A 19,501-nucleotide genomic window follows, 5' to 3' on the forward strand; every position below is an offset into this window, starting at 1 on the left:
TTTTGGAATACACTTCATCTAGGATTTCCTTAATTTTTAAGTGTTATTAAGAATTTCTTTAATTGGTTGAGTCGAGCCAAGGTCGAACTTTTCTGACATCCACCACCAGGCAGGGCTCCGACACCCGTTCAAGGTTACGCCGTAAGTGCCTACCGCTGAATGTACCGACGTCGTCACAAGCGCTCATACAAGTCTTTCATTTATGAGCATTGGAGCCCAATGCTGCACGACTGCATTCGGCGCCCCACGACTTCACACGGCGGGCAACGTTATTTTCACCTCTCTGAGCGCTTGCTTAGGTTCCTTTTTTCTCGTAGTGAGCGCCTGGTGTCATTAGTCAAATTTAGTAGGCTATTATACCGTAGGTATTTTCGATTTTGTAGTACATAGTACATAGTAAATATAAAGTAATCTGTGCTCCAAGTTTAATTTAATGTTCTAATAATAATGAATGACATTTTTGTTGCAGAATATCACAATGCCTCACCAGTGGCTAGAGGGAAACCTGCCTGTTGCAGCCAAGTGCGACGTTTGCGACAAAACTTGCGGCTCTGTTCTCAGGTAATTAGATTTATTTTAAATTTCGCTTGCTTAATCAATTTCGTTTAACACTGTTGATTATTGGGAAACAGTTGCAATCCCTTTTGTCCTTCTGCTAAGAATCCCATCACTTTTAGCCGAGTGTGCACACTCCTTGTTCACCGTCATTGTACACATTGTCACTTTTTGTCAGGTATGATTGTGAGCGGACGTATAAGCCCCCATATACAGACGATTTCTCGTTTCGATCGTTACGATGATCGAAACTATCTGTCGCTACTCCCTTGGCGCTCCAATTAATCGTTAACAACACAAACGTACACTATCGATTCGTCGTTTCGATCAGTCTGAAACGACAGATTGTGAAGACAAATCGTCCCATCCTGTGTTTATATTCATTGTTTTTTACACACTCTGCACCGCACTAGGGAAACCCTGTATTGCTGGTGCCGTAGATACACACATAGGTAGACTGCGACAAATTACACCCAAACTCACGAGAGAAATAAATGTAGGCTCACAAATATTTCTTAAGGCCCGGGAATCGAACCAGAGACCTCGTGCGTGGCAGTCCAGCATGGTAACCGTTCGGCCACGGAGGCAATCAAATTTTTTTATCTTAGTGACGAACTTATTATTGTCCCTTTATATTTGTAACATTTGACACTAAAAAGTACTACCTTTCTACCTTTGTTCCGCCTTCTGATAGTTATCCTCCTGGACACGAATTCCCATAGATGATCTGGAAGTCTTTAGATTTCGGACTCAGGTTGGTCGGAATAAGGACAAATTGTTCAGGTGAGGATTTTCGGATGGTTCTAACCTTACATAGTACTTTGTACGCCTTAACACCTGCACGCTTGAAGATTGCGGCTACTGTTGACGAGGTCAGCGTGGCAGAGTTTTGGGTCAAAATAGACAGTGTATCGATAGAATAAAAAGGGATTTTGAGGTGATGAATAGTAACATACCTTAAGATTGCAATTTCAATTATAATGATCGTAGCTGCAAAATAAAGCACCAATGTGCTTAGTGATGCCGAGCCGGCAGCCTCCGGGATGCCTAGGTAGTCTTGGGGATGCCCGGCAGCCTTTGAGATGTTTCGGCAGCCTTTGGGATGCTTCGGCAGGCATAGTGTGACTATGCGGGGCGAGGGGAGGCACGCACGGCAAGACAAGAACACGAAATGCTTCGGCATGACTAAGGACGCTTAGACATGCTTACAGATGCCGCGTCGTAATTGCCATCAGTATGCGCTTGCATGTACGGATGGTTAAGGATCCCCTGCCGAGTCATCCCGTCTGTGGGCGCCGGATCTTATATTTAACTGTATAGTTTACATATTATACATAGGTATATTTCGCGAATCTCTTCCCGTCAGCCTTCCACTTGCTGCGATCCTGACACACATTTTTCACCTCATCAACAGGCATCAGTGCTTTCAGACATGCAAGTCGGCGAAGGGTACAAAAACGTAACATCTATTGTGTGTTTTGTTTTAATAAATATTAGGGCGCCTTCTAATTAGAGGCGCTGCAGTTACACAACTCTAGCGTTGTAGCCGCGACGTTACTAATTTTCATACAATATTTAGAAGCGCAGGTGCAGCGCCATGGTCGTAATGGACTTCAAAACGGAAGAGGTTCTTAATTCGACTGTTTTTTTTTTTTTTGCGCGCTTACTCCGGTATTTATGAAACGATTTTGATGATTCTTTTTTGTTGGAAGAAGGGTGGATACCTCAGTTTTGGTCCCATTTAAATTTGAAGAAAATATTCCACCTCTAATCGTGGCAAACTAGGGGATGAATCTGGTTTCGTGAACTTTTTAGTTTATTATGTTTTGTGAAAGTCATGGAACAAAAGTTATTTATCCACTCACGCGATACATGCAGCCGTAGACGCATACCACACCTAGAGGTGCCGGTGATGATTTTATACCGATTTATCGGATATCGAAGTTATAACAGGTAAAATAACTTATATTAATTGCTATTTCGGTAACTACTCTAGCAAACCATAAAGTCTTTAATGCCTGGGTCTGTCATTTAAAAAATAAACAACTTCAAAAATACGTCACGACAATAGTGTGTGTTATTGTTTGGGCTGGTGATTTCGGTGATTATTTATTGAAAACATACCGTAAGTAGCGTTTTTCAAGTTTACCCTGAGTATAAATGTTTATAAACTATACTTTAAGGAGTAATTTCATGGTAAACGTTAGAACCACTCAAATGGAATATTATCATATTTATCCAAGTACACCAAAAATTTCATTAGTGCTTTTTAAGTGCAGGATTGGCGGTGTATTACTGCATTTTATTTGAGATCTTTTTTGTTGGTAGTACGGAGGGTATTCATTTAGCAATGCAGAATAATAATTTTTATTTATAAAAACTTGTATTTAAACTGAATCTTTTTCTATTTTGCGAAACCAAATAGCCGACATTTTGCGGTAGGAGAAGCGCATCGCGTGAGCGGTTATGATGTTAGTCCTGTGAGGTTGTTACTATTTTAAAAATAACCCTGTAAAGTACCAGATTAGGTAACAAAAAGGTCGCCAATTAGCATTTGTATTAAACGCAATGCGGTCCCATCACTAATTTCCAGTCAATTCGAATTCCACTACAAACATTTACACAATCTTATGGAAAAGTGCAAACGTAAAGGGACAAATCGTTTTGGGAATGCCTTCGTCTTAACGTTTACGAGGCTGTTACTCCCTTCGTAATACGTTCGTGGAGTGTTATAGGCACATTTACACATCCACTGACTGAACTTGAGAATTCTGGTAGATTCTCAACGAAAAGGAATTTTTTTATGACACGACGAACAGGACAGGAAAAAGTGACAGGACGAACGAGTCGTGCGTCTGGTGTTAAGGCGAGTTACCGGAGAAGAAGCGGCAAAAATCTTTTACTAGATGAAATGGTTGAGGTATTTACTATTGAATACAGTCTTACAAAAATATACGATACACCGAAGGATGTTTTCTAAATTGTGTGTTAATTTGTTACATGATTTTTTATATTTTTTATAATAGGATTTTATATAATCAGACAAAGTACATCCTGTACTTTGTCTGATTATATAAAATCCTGAAAACAAGCTAAAATATAAGCCTAAAACGAATTATTTAAGAATAACATATCTTACTTTGTACATCATTTTTGTATTGAGATATTTCTCTGTAACTACTACAGAGAACCTACAAAATTTTGTTTTTCAACTAAAGCTCTACAGAAAATGAAACTATTTTTCTAGTATATAGTATAGTTGTATATAGTTTATAACATTTGTAACTATAGTGAAAAGATAGGGTGATTTGCATTAATATTAGACGTAACTGGTGGTGATGACTATACCACCTCAGTTAACCGTGACCATGAGACCTGTAAAGGGCCCGAAACGTTGGTTTGTTTGAAAAAACAAATATACGCGGATAAAATCCGGAAAAATAGTTGCATTAGATGTTCTTATTAGTTGTATTAATAATTATGATATTAAGCTGTTACAATTTTTCTATTTTCAATTGTTTCTGCTTTATCATAAATCTTTACAGCTATCAGCCCCGGCTAGAGATGTCGCTGTTCACTGTATTTAATTTTTATTGAATTGATATTCAATTATTTTTTATGTGAAATTACGCAACTAGTTTGTTATAATTGTTAATATAAAGATCGAACACTTAAAAAAAATCCTTCGATCTGTCTGGATTCAAACCAGCGTCTTCTAGCAAACCGTGCTATGCCAACTAAGCCACGGAACGTTACCGAATCTTTAAAAAAATAATAATAACAATGTGGCGAAACAGTCTGACATTCAATAAACTTATCTTCTTATCTACTCGACCAAAATGTCACAGCTTTTGTTTTCGCAATTTGAAAGGGGTTCCCTTTGCAAAGGTTGTTTGTTTTTGTGATTAAAATCAGGTAGGCATTGGGTTGAAAATCAATGAATTGAAATCACACTGTATTATATAAAGAAAGTATACTATATATATATATATATAGCAGTAGAGCTCCTTGTGAAAGAGTTCGTCCAGGGAAGTACCTTACCTATTTCTGCCGCCAAGCAGTAATATCAGCAATACTACGTTTTGGTTTTGAAGGATAAGGGTGCTGGTGAAATTACAGTCACGTGGGACTTCTCAACTTATGCCTCAGGGTGACAGGCGCAGTGGCAGTGCCCCTCAGATCTTTGCGATTTAAAGCTCTGAGTGGCATTGCAACTGTTATGGACAGACGTGTCGCTTACCACCAGGCGCATGATTTATACGTCCCGCCACTTGGTATCATAAAAGAAAACATCGGGCTAACGGAATTCACTCCCGGATACTACGCAGAACACCTACACCAGAACCAATTTAGAAAAGATCATCTCCCAAATTGTTTCTCCTGGGAATCGGACCCGGAATTTCCTCATCCTGCGCCCACAGAACCAATCGTTAGGCCACCGAGGTCGTCGCACAATGTGCCTTCAACATGTATGTATACTTAATGTGTGGCCGGAAACAGTGAAACTGCTTTTTTTGCTAATGCCAACTTATGTACAATTGGATTAATTATGAATATCCTTCAGCATAGCATTACTGCGTTCCAGTTAAGGAGGGTAATGGTGCGCGTGAAATTACAGGCACAAGAGACTTGTCGACTTATGCCTCAGGGCGCTGTTGCAATGCCTCACAGATCTTTGCGTTTCAAAGCTCTGAGTGGAACTGCAACTGCTATGGACAGTCGTGTCGCTTACCACCAGGCGCATGATTTATTCGTCCCTCCACTTGGTATCATAAAAAAATAAGAAAAGTGTTATCTAAATCATAGTTTCCGAAAGTGGCCCCTACCGCACCGCAGTGGATGCTGAATAGTCGTAGGGGATAGAGGCTTCGGAAGCTATGGGGGGCATTGATCCTGTCCAGGGGGTGCTACAGCATTTAAAAAAACAAGCATGAATTATCTATATAAACTATACTACATATATATATGTATTTATGTGGATATCGTCTCTGGAAAGGCGAAATTACTAAAGCACCATTTTGGACCTTTTGGATGTTAGTAATTTTGCCTTTCCAGTGACGATATGTATATATGTAGTGTAGTTTATATAGATAATTCAGGTTTGTTTTTTCAAATGCTGTAGTGCCCCCTGAACAGGATCAAGCCCCCCCTTTAAATTTTTTTTATCTGGCCTAAGCGGGCGATGAGTCAACAGTTAGGGAACCTATAATCTAAATCATTCTTTATTTATTAGAAATCACTCGAGTTATTATAACTTCCACTTCTCATACATACGAATATGTACTGGAGTGTACACTTTGAACTTTAAAGTAACTTATCGTAATAAAGATAGAATTTAATTTAAACGGTAAAGGAAAACGTGCCATTGTACGTATAAAGAGTGCTTTCTTTGCAGAATCACGAGCACAATTTCACAAAGCTTCAAAGTTGAGAAAAGCGATTATAGTTGGTGTATACTGGAAAACACCTCAATTTACATCTTACAATACAACACAATACAATACAACACAATACAATACAAATATTCTTTATTGCACGCGGACAAATACATAATAACAATACACCAAAAAGTAAAAATTACAGGTACAACAGGCGGTCTTATTGCTAAATAGCAATCTCTTCCAGGCAACCTTCGGGTTATAGGAAAAACAGTAAGATAAAATTATTTGAGGGCGCAACAGAATACACATATTGCACATATACAAATGAAGAAGAAAATGGTAATAATAAAAATACTAAATAAATAACGAAATAATAATATTAATAATAAATTAATATATATATATATATATATATATATAATTATATACCTACATACAAGATAATGAGCTTTGAGTAAAGTTTTGAAAGAATCAACAGACTTAGCGCGTCCGATCGATTCAGGCAGGGAATTCCACAGTTTGATGCTTCTAACCTTGAAGGAGTTAGAACAAAAGTAAGAAGAGTGGATAGGACAGTTTAAAGAAAGAAATTCCCCAGACGTCGAAGTGACATGTAAGCACCAAACATCCTCTTACTAACCTCAGTGATTTGAGGTTTCTAAGTTAAGCTCTTATCAAAAGTAAGGGATTTGAATACCATCGAATAAGATGGTAGGCAATGAGCCATGATCGATGCGCGATTTGAACCGGGGGCTGCCAATAATTATACTCTGGGTCTTGATAGGATTCCTGTTAGTATTACTAATGGCATTGGGTAATTCAATTAGCCTGTGAATAAATTTGAAGATCATCTTCATAGAGATGGTATGAAGAAGTGAGTGAAGAGGTGATGGTATTGATGAACATAGCAAACAGAAGAGGGAATAAAACGCTACCCTGCGACACACTGGCAGTAACATTATACCACGAAGAAAGTGAATCATCATAGCGAATGCGCTGCCGACGCCCATACAGGTAACTTCGAAACCAGTCAATTACTGTCAATGAAATGCCAAGAGACCCGAGTAGCGAAGTAATAATAGCGGTTAAAGTATGAAATTGCCGATTTGTACTGAAAATCTAAATTGTTTATTTTTTAAATTTTTAACAAATTTATTTAATCAAAATAGTTGCCATTATTGTCTATACATTGCTGCCATCTAATGGGAAGGTTATTAATGCCTTTGCGATAGAACTCCGACGATCTAGACTGCACAAACTGTGTGAAAGCATTTTGTACTGCCTCCTGGGAAGAAAACTTCTTGTCACGTAGATAATTGTCCAAATCACGAAAAAAATGGTAGTCCGTTGGAGCAAGGTCTGGTGAATACGGAGGATGACGAATGGTTTCTAACTGCAGTTCCTGAAGGGTCAAAATGGTTTCTCGTGCTGTGTGAGGTCTCGCGTTGTCGTGGAGCAATAATGGTGAAGATCGATTCATGAGTCGGGGCTGTTTTACTGCTAGTTTTGTCAACATGGTTCGGAGTTCGGCACAATAGACATCTGCCGTTATTGCTTGACCAGATCGGAGAAAACTATAGTGAATAACACCATGCTGAGACCACCAAACAGTTACCATTACACTTTTCATCACATGTTACAATTCGATCCAATATTCCTTCATTTCTGTACCGGTTCAACAAGGCAACACAAGTTTCAACACGCGTTTCTTTCTGCAGATCAGTCAAATCATGAGGCACCCATTTTTCGTATTTTTTTATTTTATTGATTTGACGCAAGTGAGTCAATATTGTGGGTAAGGTAACGTTAAACCATGCCGCTAATTCCTGGGTAGTTTGACTAGGATCGGCTTCCACTATCTCTCTTAATTCATCGTTATTCACCTGTGTGGGCGGTCTTCCTCGTGGCTCGTTCTTTAAGTCGAAATTTCCATCACGAAAGCGTTTAAACCAAAATCGCACGGTGCGTTCATTAGTAGACCCCTCTCCAAACGCAGCATTGATATTGCGGGCTGTTTCTGCCGCGTTAGTTCCGCGTCGGAACTCGTATTCAAAAATCACTCGAATTTTCGCAGTATCCATCTTTCTTGTCTAAATTGAATAACAAAAACAATTGAAAGTCGATATTCAAATGTTTCAAATTTAAAAAAAAAAATTACAGAAACCATTTGAAAAAAGTTTCATACGAAAACCTCAAACCATGAAGATTCTATGAAAATTCAAAGAACCCATTGCAATAAAACGGCAATTTCATACTTTAACCCCTAATATTTCAAAATGGACAGTATTGAAAGCATTACTGAAGTCCAACAATGTGAGGACAGTAAGCTGCTGATTGTCCATCCCTAATCGAATGTCGTTCTGACGACATTCGACGACTACTGTCGTACTATGACTTGGGCGGAAACCGGATTGAAATGTGTTCAAAAGGTTGTTACGGGCAAGGAAAAGAGTGAGTTGGTGATGAACTAACTTTTCAAGGACCTTGGAGAGAAAAAGAAGAATAGATATCAGGCGATACTCGGAAAAGGAAGAAGGATCTGGTTTTTTTCGAAGAGGAATCATTTGGGCATCTTTTCACGCCGTAGGAAAAGTACCAGATGAGATAGAGGTGTTGAGGATTTTAGTTATGACTGGAGTAAGGATATCAATGAGAGGGATGATCATGTTACGACTTATGCTGTCACATCCAACGGCAATCGACGAGATGGCAAGGATGTTCTTCTTAACTTCACAATTAGTTTCTTTACTAAAATGAAACGGGGGAATATTAGGTGTTGGCAATGAAGAGAAAAGTCGCAAAGTAGTTGATTTTACCTTATCATCAAGGATAGAGGAAGAAGAGAAGTGACTGTTTAGCAGATTTAGGTCCAAGTTATTAGGGATTTTGTTTTCTTGAGCTTTACCAACACCTAAACATTTTAAAAACTTCCAGACTTTAGCAGGGTCTCCATTTTCGACGGACTTATGGATATGACGACGTTGAGCATCCCTAACCAAAGTGTAGCAGCGGTTATGGTGGTATTTATTCCGATTCATATCAGATGGATCGGCTGCAAACACTGACTTTGCTCGATTTCTAATACCCATATGTTTTCGGATAACATCATCAAGCGAAGGAGCAGGAAGATGTTTGATGCGTACAGGACGAACAGGGGCGTGAATATCTAATAATTGCACAAGCAGAGAGTTAGAAAGCTGCACCTGTTCATCAACGGAACTGGCCTGATCAATGACTGACCAGTTTATACAAATTAATATTAGCAAAATGTCTTTGCATTAGAATTCTAGGCTTTGGTTTAGATGGACGGATTTTATACGAAAGGTATACTAAATCATGGTAGGAAAAAGCCTCTGCAGTTAGCTGACCATGTTTATTGACGTGATCAAGGAAGAGACAATTATGAAGTCTAAAAGAGAGGGCAAACACTTACTTGGCACTCATCACATTTTACGTTAAAAATTAATTTCAAAAACGCCTGCGGGCTTCTCTGGGGAGCTTTTTGAACTGGTGTATAGAATATTTATGTTAGAGAAAGTTACTAAAAGCCTTCAAAATCGCTCTTTAAAATGTGTGACAAAAATTTCCGAACAAATTTCCAGGACAAAGAATATTTAATTATAAATTCTTAAAAACTTGTTGATTTCTCCATTGTAATCATACGTAGTCAATAATTTATAATAATAATGTTTATTGTTGCAGCACAGTAATGAAGCCCCGAGTCCTGAACCTGTATCTTGTGTCGGATACAAGCAACTGGCAACTAGAAGCGATTATATTCTATTTTCATTTAATTCATATGAAATGGACACAGTCACCGATTGCGGCAACCGCAAATGTATGAAATTAAAATATTCGCTTCTAGTTGCATGTTGCTTGTATCCGATACAAGACACGTTTGCGCAGCGGTTTACAAGAGCCAGTATCCATTCTTAATATTTGTCAATTTGTATTTGTCAAGTTGTCTATTTCTTAACAAACAAAAAAAATGCCTAGGCCATACAAAGGTCGGCGCGTGAATTTTTGTAATGTACAAGTTTATAAGCGCATTTCAGCGTGTCAGGGTTCATATAAACTCGTACATTGCAACCTCCTTAGAGCCTCTGTGTGATCAGGGCATGATTATATTATTCGTTTTATGCGGGCGTGCGTGTGTGGGAGAGAATAAGGGCAAGCGCATATTAAATTTATCAATACATATTTTATGCTTTTCCTCTTGAATGGAGTTGTAAATTGCAATGCTCTAAGTCTGACCTCGGAGCATCGTGGCGCATTTCTCTCTGCATCTCAGAGCATTGATATTTAACCTTATTTCAAGTGCAATAGCATAAAATATGCATTGCTTAATTTAACATCCTCTGCCTTGCCGTCCGCCGGCTTGTGCTGGTCCTAAGGGGGTAGCGTATAGAGCATATGAAATTATGAATTTAAGCACACTGTACTTTAGCTAGAAATTTTCAATGAACTTGAAGGAAGTTTTTTAAACTCTTCTAAATTAGTGCTGGTTTAGGTATTCCGGGCACTGCCGCGGTGTTAACTTCAATGCTCTGATTCTATAATACAGATAATTTCCTAGTCAGAGACCAAGTGACGTAAAAAGGCCGCACTAACAGAATCATAATATATTCCTAATAAGACTCATATTTACAATCGTAAAAAGATCACTTGATTGACAATTATTCATATTATGAATTGCTAACAATTCATATAACGCAATTCATCTATTTGACACTGTTGTATGGAAGTGCGTAAAATGGTCTATAAAATAGGAAATGCTTAGTCAAACATTTGTTTTGACACATATTCTCTTTTTTTTTGTTTTCCTTCGTTCCGCGTGGAACAGGTGAAGGTCAAAGACCATACTGCCTAGTCATTAGTTTCTCATTTTCTTCAGTACAAAATGTCTCGATTTATGTCTTCAGTGTAAGATTCTTCAGTTTAAGTCTTCAATATTTCAGTAAGAGCCGTGTAAAGTATTTAGTTTAAAATATTAATTATCCAGATTACGAAGAAATCTCAATAATATTAATTAAATATAAACGTTAATTCCTTAATCATTTGTCAATTTTGTTTGTTTTGGTCATCATAATATAATGTCATCGTCGATTGTATCGACAGAGCTCTTTGAAAAAAAAATACAATAAACAAAACTAAATATGTCCAATTCTGTGCTATTTATATAACTAAACAAGGGTATGATACTGCTGTTGACGTTGACAACTTGTAACTTGTTGCCAGCCAAATCATAGAAAATTTATGAAATTCTTGGTTTTTTGGTAAATTAATCTTCTTATGTGGTTGTTTTATCGATGAACATACTTATGTACACTAAATTCTCGTAATAAGTCATTTATGAATATTATAAAATCAAATTTAAAAGAATCGTCGAATTTAAAACAAGTTACGGTTTTCCTTTTTTTGATGTGGCAATTATAACACCTAAGCAGAATCTGCTGGTCAATTGAAGTGAAATTGGATACAATTCATCGAAATGTGGGACCGTTTTACGAAAATAAGAGGAATTGCTACAGAACGGCGAACAGTTCTGTAAATGAATAGCTTTTAGCAGAATTGCACAATTTGGCCTTTTTAGGCCTCCAGGTAAGTGGTGTGGTGGTGCACGAGTACTAATTAATATATTTAAATAAGGAACAATAAAATTGCAGTAAGTACCTAAATGTCAACAAATGACTGCCGAAATTACCGCGTTTGGTTGGAGACAAAACAAGCAAAGTGGTTTCCTAAATCAAGCCGTTTATTTAAATGAATGTAATCCCCGAGGTAACTTAAGTGGCTGTGTTACACGTGAATGGCGCTAATGCGTACAGCCATTACGAGGTTAACTACCTTGAACTCAACCGTGAAAAATGTAATACCGTAATGCTTTATGCTTATTGTCATTTCACGTGTTTCAAACTACATCAATTTCAAAATTACAACTCACTGTCTACGTGATTTAAACCCATGGGATTCGTCAATTCAATTTGCTTTCCACGATATTAGAGCTTTGTGATTGGTTGGTTTTAATTCACAGCTGCCTGTCACGTGAGTTTAAACCTATGTGATTTGTCGTTTATTTCCTATTGTCTTCACATTTCGTATCCTTTAATAAGGCCACATGTGAATGTCATAAAAATACGAAACTTAATGACACAAGTTATCTATGTATATGTGAAATTTTATAACTATTACATTCAAGAGTCTACACAACCTCAAATGGCTTTAGTAGATTCCGCATTTATTTAGTACTATAGACCACATATACGCATACGCTGCGGCAGGTTATACAGAAGACCGAGGAGTATAACCGGCCACTTTGCTTAGCGTTTGTGGACTATGAGAAGGCCTTTGATTCGATCGAGACCTGTGCGGTACTGCAGTCTCACCAATGCATGCAATGATGCCAAGTAGACTGTAGGTATATTGAGGTGTTCAGGTACTTATACCAAATTGCCACTATGTCAGTCTGATTACAGGATCAGAGCTCTAATCCTATCTAACTGCAACGAGGCGTGAGACAGGGAGATATGATATCTCCGAAATTGTTCACAGCTGCGGTGAAGAATATTTTTTAAGCTTCTGGACTGGAAAGGACTTGGCATCAACATCAACGGCGAGTATCTAACACACCTTCGATTTGCCGATGATATAGTTCTTATGGCTGAGACCTTGGGAGACCTGAACACAATACTCGAAGATCTCAGTAGTGTTTCCCAAAGAGTGGTTCTTAAGATGAGCATGGATAAGACGAAGGTCATGTCAAATGCCCATGTTGTACCCGCTCCAGTTAAAATTGGGAGCACTACACTCGAAGTTGTTGACCATTACGTATACCTGGGAGAGACAGTCCAGTTAGGTAAGTCCAACTTTGAGAAAGAGATCTCTCGTCGAATCCAGCTCGGATGGGAAGCGTTCGGGAAACCTAATTACCTCAATGTCTCAAGACGATGTCTTTGACCAGTGTGTGTTGCCAGTGATCACATATGGATCAGAAACGTGGTCTCTCACTATGGACCTCACAAGAAGGCTCAAGGTCACTCAGCCGGCAATGGAGAGAGCTATGCTCGATATTTCCTACGTGATAGAATCAGAAATGAGGAAATCCGTAGGAGAACTAAGGTAACCGACATAGCTCGAAGAATTGCTCAGCCGAAGTGGCAGTGGGCGGGGCACATAGCTAGGAGAACCGAAGGCCATTGGGGCGGAAAGGTTCTTCAATTACGACCGCGCACCGGACAACACTCAGTAGGTAGGCCCCCCACCAGGTGGACCGACGATCTGGTAAAGGTCGCGGGTAGCCGTTGGATGCGGACAGCGCAGGACCGATCGTCGTGGAGATCATTGGGGAGGCCTATGCCCAGCAGTGGGCATCGTATGGCTAAATGATGATGATGTTCCGCATAACAGTGAAAGTGTCCAATCAATCACTTTGGTTTTCCAAGGCATTTTTAAAAAACAAGTAAATTAAGTACAGCTTAAGACTATTGTGTGCATAATTGTAATTAGGGGATAATGTAATAAGTTAGAATGTGCGTGTAAGTATTTGCTGCCACGGGGATAGAAACCGTCGACCTTCTTTCACTGGGCTATCACTACTTTTTGCACGATATTGATTAAGTGCAAAAAGCACTTTTCTCCGATAAATGGATAGCTCTAGGGAAATTGAAAGAACCGCTTAAGTGCTAAGCCGGTCTAAGCCCGTCACGAGGCATTCTACTTCAATGCAATATAATATATAAAGGTTTTAATATGAAGGAAATTTCTTTGTATTATTATACATAGACTTTTCATTAAACATTGAATTTGAACTCAGTAACGTTAAGATTGCATTAAATACTACATTTGTTTCTACTCCTATACGTTAATCTGTCAATTGTAATTTCATAAACCATATCGCGCTACTGTTCCAATAGTGTCGTCACTCAAAATACGTGTAATTCTACCATTGCTCAATGTAAAATTTCATTCTCTACACATCAATATAACGTCGGTAGATTATTGTAAGAAACAATTAAAAGATATCTAGGTACTTAATGAACTCAAACTGAGACAAACATTATGTGAGTTAGTTGTGGACAAAACTGTCCTTATTTAAAAAAAGAAGTATTTTTTCCTTTTATTTTTAAAAATATTTGGCAAGTAGGAAATTTTTTAGATGTCTGTAATTAACCTATATGTACCTTTTAATAATCTTTCACGGGAAGTGAGTATTTCGTATTGTATCGATTCTGAAAATAATATTTCACTTCTTGAGTTAATACACTATTGTATTAACAATACAATATCACAAAGGCGCCCTTCTTAGAGCGGTTACACACTCGCGCGATTTTAAGCAACGATGCAAACACGCGATTGCATCGCTACATTTGGGATTTATAGGCGATTGCATCGATGCAAACCCGCGACTACATCGACAAAATCGCAAAAGTAACGTTTCACGGACGCGCGTTTGCATCGCTGCTAAAAGTGTACTATGTACTCGCTATTAAACCGAAAAATTCTTATTTTCTATTCTTTCTTTACTATTCATTCTATATTTCTTATTATATTAAAAATTCTTAATTAAAATATCAATTACGACGCTACTCAAACGCTCTACTGCCTTCTGATTGGTGAAATTAGCCTAAAGGTCTTGCGGCACTTGGCCAATCACGAACACTTCTATCTCTTTGATTTGTTGTTTTGTAGCTGTAAAACCTCGTTGCTACTACCGGAACGTAGGTTCCGGTTTTGAAGGGTAAGGGCGCTGGTGAATTTTCAGGCATATGGGATTTGTCTACTTATATCTCACGGTGACGTGGGCAGCGGCAGTGCCCCTCAGATCTATTTAAAGCTCTGGGGGCCTACTATGAGCTCTTAGAGCAATGCTATATAAGCCTGTAAGTTGGATTGCCGGTCAAATTCGTACTATAACCTCACAAAAACAATTCACTGTCTATGCAGTTTACGTTCCCCTTTCGAAATCCGTTCACCTTTTCTTATATAGCAAAATCGTATCATGACGTGCCATTTGCCATGCCAATGGCGATCTCATCTGTAAAAATACCACCTGGCGCACGACTTGTTCGTCTCGTCACTTGATATTATAAAAAGAAATCTATTATAAACCTATATTTATATTGTAAACCTATATTTTCATAACACTCTGTGAAAGAAGTATACAGTATTGTCAAGTTTATCTTTACGTACGTTCATTCGTACATAATATCATCAAAAGACACATTACGAAATTATTAAGTATTCTCAAATTTCTATCGTCTTATCTTTTATTTATACTTGTACGATAGACCGGGAAAATTTGTTACCACCTCTCGTAAAGTCGATTTCTCGGAACCGTTGACCATCAGCGAACACATTTACCGCTTTATCAGCGCTCCATTTGACGCAATTTACTCAAGCGTGTGAATTCAGACTAACCGAAAAATTTGCCAATAATAAGCTTTTGACCTATAGTTAGTGCTATTGTGACATAAATTCTAATATTCAAACTTTTCAAGTTTAGGACGTTGGAAACAATTTGTAGTTGTATAATTTTGTAGTTGTGTAATTTTGAAAAAGATATGTTAGTAAAAGGAAAGGAAAGACTGGAGTTGTAACAATTTGTAACCATTAGAATTCTCCTTGGTCTCCCCTGCAATTACAAGCACAAAATCTTCTAAGACTTACACAAGTTGCGAAGAATTCCTTTGTAAAGCATTTTTCGTAAAACAAGTTTTGTTCAAGTTAAACAACGATCCTTGTCAAGAACAGTACAATAAAGGCAATTCTTTATCGCGAGCATTCACCTGTAATGTAATCGGATATTCGATCGTAAAACACTGTTAAGAACTTTGAAACAAGCGAACCATTTATTGGGGCGTTTTGTGAGCGTACGATGCTAGTAGAGCTTGCAAAACCGGTCCGGTTTCTAATTTTTTTTTTCTTAATAAGTGCGTATTTGATGAGATCGACGATGTACCATGTACACCTGTAAATAATGCCCATTATTCACTGCCTCGGTTGCCTAACGGTTACCATGCCGGACTGCCACGCAGAGGTCCCAAGTTCGATTCCCGGGCCGGGAGAAATATTTGTATGGCCTACATTAATTCTCTCGTGAGTTTGGGTGTAACTTGTGGTTGTCTATGTGTGTGTCCAAGGCACCCACGACACAGGGTTTCCCTAGTGCAGGGCTACGTTGAGTGTGTGCGTTATTATTATTATTATTGAAAGGGAAAGGCGGAATTAAATCATGCAATTCCTGAATATCCTGTAGTGTAGAGTACCGAGCCACCTGTAAGGCTCTAGGCACACTTTCAACTGAATCCAAGGTCAGTTTGTATTTAGCAAAATCATCCCATAGGTGGCAGCGGTACTCCATACATGATCCGACTTGAACTTGATACAGCTGAAGTAACTATTCTGGTGTGAAACTGAAGCAACTCACCCAAAGCACTAGCCTGAGAAAGTTCCTATGTGGGCTTGCTTGCACAGGCTGTAGTGCCCTTCCCGCATAACCAAGAGGTTGATATGGAGGGTCACTATAAACAAAACTTGTGTAGAAAGACATGGGGCTGTCCCGGTGTGATGTAACGCATCACCTTGAAAAGAATGCGAAGCTTCCTAGCTGCAACTTTGGCCATAAATTCAATGTATCTGCCGAAGTTCAAATTGGACGACAGGTCTATTGCTAGTAGTTGCAAACTGTCGGCTATCGAAATGTTTTTATTCCCGGTACGGCTCAACTCGGCACAGATACTCCCGGTATTCTCAGTACTTCCTAAATCATTTCGAAGCACATTCGATGCCCTGACCACCTAACAGGTTTATACCTAAATATTTGTAAATCTAGTTTTGTTCATATATAATGACATTATTACAACATGTTTATAGCTTGCTTGCATATTTTGCCTTTCTATTGAATCGATTCGCTTGATAATGGCATTGAAATTTATCGATAGAATAACTGTTGATCGTGCTTGGGTGCACTTAAGTCCATTTTCATAACAATCGAATCATAATGTGGGGTGCACATTATGATTCGATAGCAGTAAATGAGAATCCACAGTAGGTATTGCAAGGTGCATACTGTGTGACGTTACCTCTTTTTCGTCTGAAAAAAAATTTTTTACATCGAAATTGGTATAGAATTACATCAAACCCCATATTCGCCGTTTTTGCCCACGATTTTAGACAAAAATAGGTTAGAATCTTTATGTAACAACCCGGTTAAAACCCAAACGAGTTAATTGGGTTTTAAAATACTGCCCATCTCTGTTCACAACTGGTTAATGGAACAAATAAAGCAATTTTTACGTTCACCACGAAGCCGTAATCTTCATATTGGTACTTATTTTGTTTATTATTTGTAGCTTCATATAATTCGAGACTTGCAATCCAACTCAATTGGTAAACGATCATAAAACATTAATCGAACGATGCGTGGAACGTTATCTGCTCGCTCGTGTGGACACTCGATTATTACTCGCAACTGAGTAAGTTTCTTGCTATAACCGGAGTACCGGGAATCTATAAACGTGATACCGGGACTGGCTGCACGTCGCCAGTACCGGGATTTCCCGGGTATTTCCGGAATCGGCAAGCGGTGTAATGAATGAAGCAATCGATAGGGAAGGATAGGATACGACTAATGTTGTCTATTTATTCACATGACTTTTATCATCAAAAATTCGAACATTACGTATAAAACACGCTTTCAAAAATAGTTAATCTCAATGTAATTGATTGTTACTGTATGGTTATTATATACGTGTAAGTTCTTCGTTTAACATTCGCGCGGTTTGCAACGTCAAATACATCATTCACAAAGGAGCCTCCTATAGGAGGGCGCGTAAACACTAGAAGCCATTATTTCGACGCGCGCTCCACCTCAACAAGTCAGAAATGCCTGGTGTTCTCTAAAAAAATTTCATGAGACCGCCAAACCTGGTGCTAAACATACATATTTTGAATTTGTTCATAACCCAAAACCGCGCCCCGCGAACTATCCTCACATCTTGACGTCACGCGGTGCCGGCTAGCTAGCCGCTGTGATCCAGCAGCTTCTGTATTCGGTAACCAAATCAAGGTACGTGGTTTTGTTTTTGGCTCAGTGTTTGGTATTGACGGTGCAAACCTGTAGGTAGGAACGGTTCTCATCTCCCAAAAGGAATCGCGAGACGGCTCCTTGTGGAGCTACATCTATCCTGATCCTTTCCATTTTGTTAACTTCATTCCCATACACTTATTACTGTACGTAATCTAAGTAAAAAAAACGTGATCACAGGACCTATAAAGAACCCGAAACAATGTTACGATGATGATGATATGCCAGACAACTACACCAATTGCATGGTCCTCAAACTAGAGTACAGGACCCTGTACTATAAGTATCCGAGCAACGGAATTGAACAGAACACCCAGACCAGAACCAATTTAGAAAGTTCTTTTCCCCAATTTTGTCCTACCGGGAATCGAACCCGCGACCTCATCATCCAGCGCCCATAGTATATACCGTTGGGCCACGGAGGTCGTCGTCGTCGAAACGTTACTTTGTTTGGGAAAAAATAAAAAACACATACACCTACACTATTTAGATACAAAAAAAATCATTATAAGATAACAACGGAAACCACACCGCGTGCAAAACTAAGCGAAGTTTGCTTAAGAGGGAGTATGCCAAAAAAGTTTTGACGTTGGCTCCGCCCAAATTTGTGAAACAAATATATGCCTGAAGTTCGCGTGACATGCGACAGGAGATGTTGAATTTTGCGCATTAAAAGTACCAAATTCGTTTTAGCGGAATAACTCTAAAACCAAAGGGATTAAAAAAATCCGTAGTGACAGTTGTCGATCATGCATAAATATAATTAATTATCTACTTTTTGTCCTAATAACCTGTAGCATTTCGAGGATCAATTGAAAAAATGTGAAAATTAGAGGTCATTTCGTGATTTTTATCTAACAGTTTCTAAAATTTATTTAATTCCTCAGGCTGCAAGACTTCAGATGCGTGTGGTGTCGCAAATGCGTACACGCCGCATGCAAACCAGGCTGGCGCGCTTCATGTCAACTCGGCCCTGCGCGTGCTTCTATCGTGCCCCCGACCCGATTGCACTCCGTGGGTCCCGACGACGCCTGGGTTCCAGATAGACCTCCTAATGCTTCTCCGCTTATTGTGTTCGTTAATTCTAGATCAGGTAAACATCTATGCTAACTACCTCTGCGTTATACGTTTGAAACCCTATCGGTAAAAATGCAAGTAGTATAAACTGTAGGAACAAAATACAACAGCTAAAAAACCAACACGTTCGTAATTATTTTACATATTAACTATAAGTAAACATCGATAGCACAGAAAACCATACGGTGATAAGAAACTTCTAGGTGGTTATAAATGTTCATCCATAAAAACCATTGCAAATATTTTTAGGAACAACATAAAACAACCAAAAAACCCACTAGTGCGTAATTATTTCACTAATCAGCTATCACTAAATGTCGATAGCACAAAATAAAAACCTTACCGTGATGAGGAACCTCTAGGTAATTAGAAATGTTCATCAATAAAAACCATTGCAAGCAAG

The 19,501-nt window shown here is 38.6% G+C and overlaps 1 protein-coding gene across 1 annotated transcript in view; it reads left to right on the forward strand.

Moving 5' to 3' along the window:
• Positions 1-19,501, forward strand: part of LOC113232753 (diacylglycerol kinase eta) — a 64,454-nt gene that overhangs the window by 26,086 nt on the left and 18,867 nt on the right. Inside the window, exons 3-4 of the mRNA XM_026467530.1 lie at positions 470-561; positions 18,909-19,114. Coding sequence (XP_026323315.1) covers positions 470-561; positions 18,909-19,114 — 298 coding nt within the window. The remainder of the gene's footprint in view (positions 1-469; positions 562-18,908; positions 19,115-19,501) is intronic.

This window comes from Hyposmocoma kahamanoa, unplaced genomic scaffold (assembly GCF_003589595.1).
Source record: "Hyposmocoma kahamanoa isolate Upper Pololo Valley unplaced genomic scaffold, ASM358959v1 78, whole genome shotgun sequence".
NCBI classification, from domain to species: Eukaryota; Metazoa; Arthropoda; class Insecta; order Lepidoptera; family Cosmopterigidae; genus Hyposmocoma; species Hyposmocoma kahamanoa.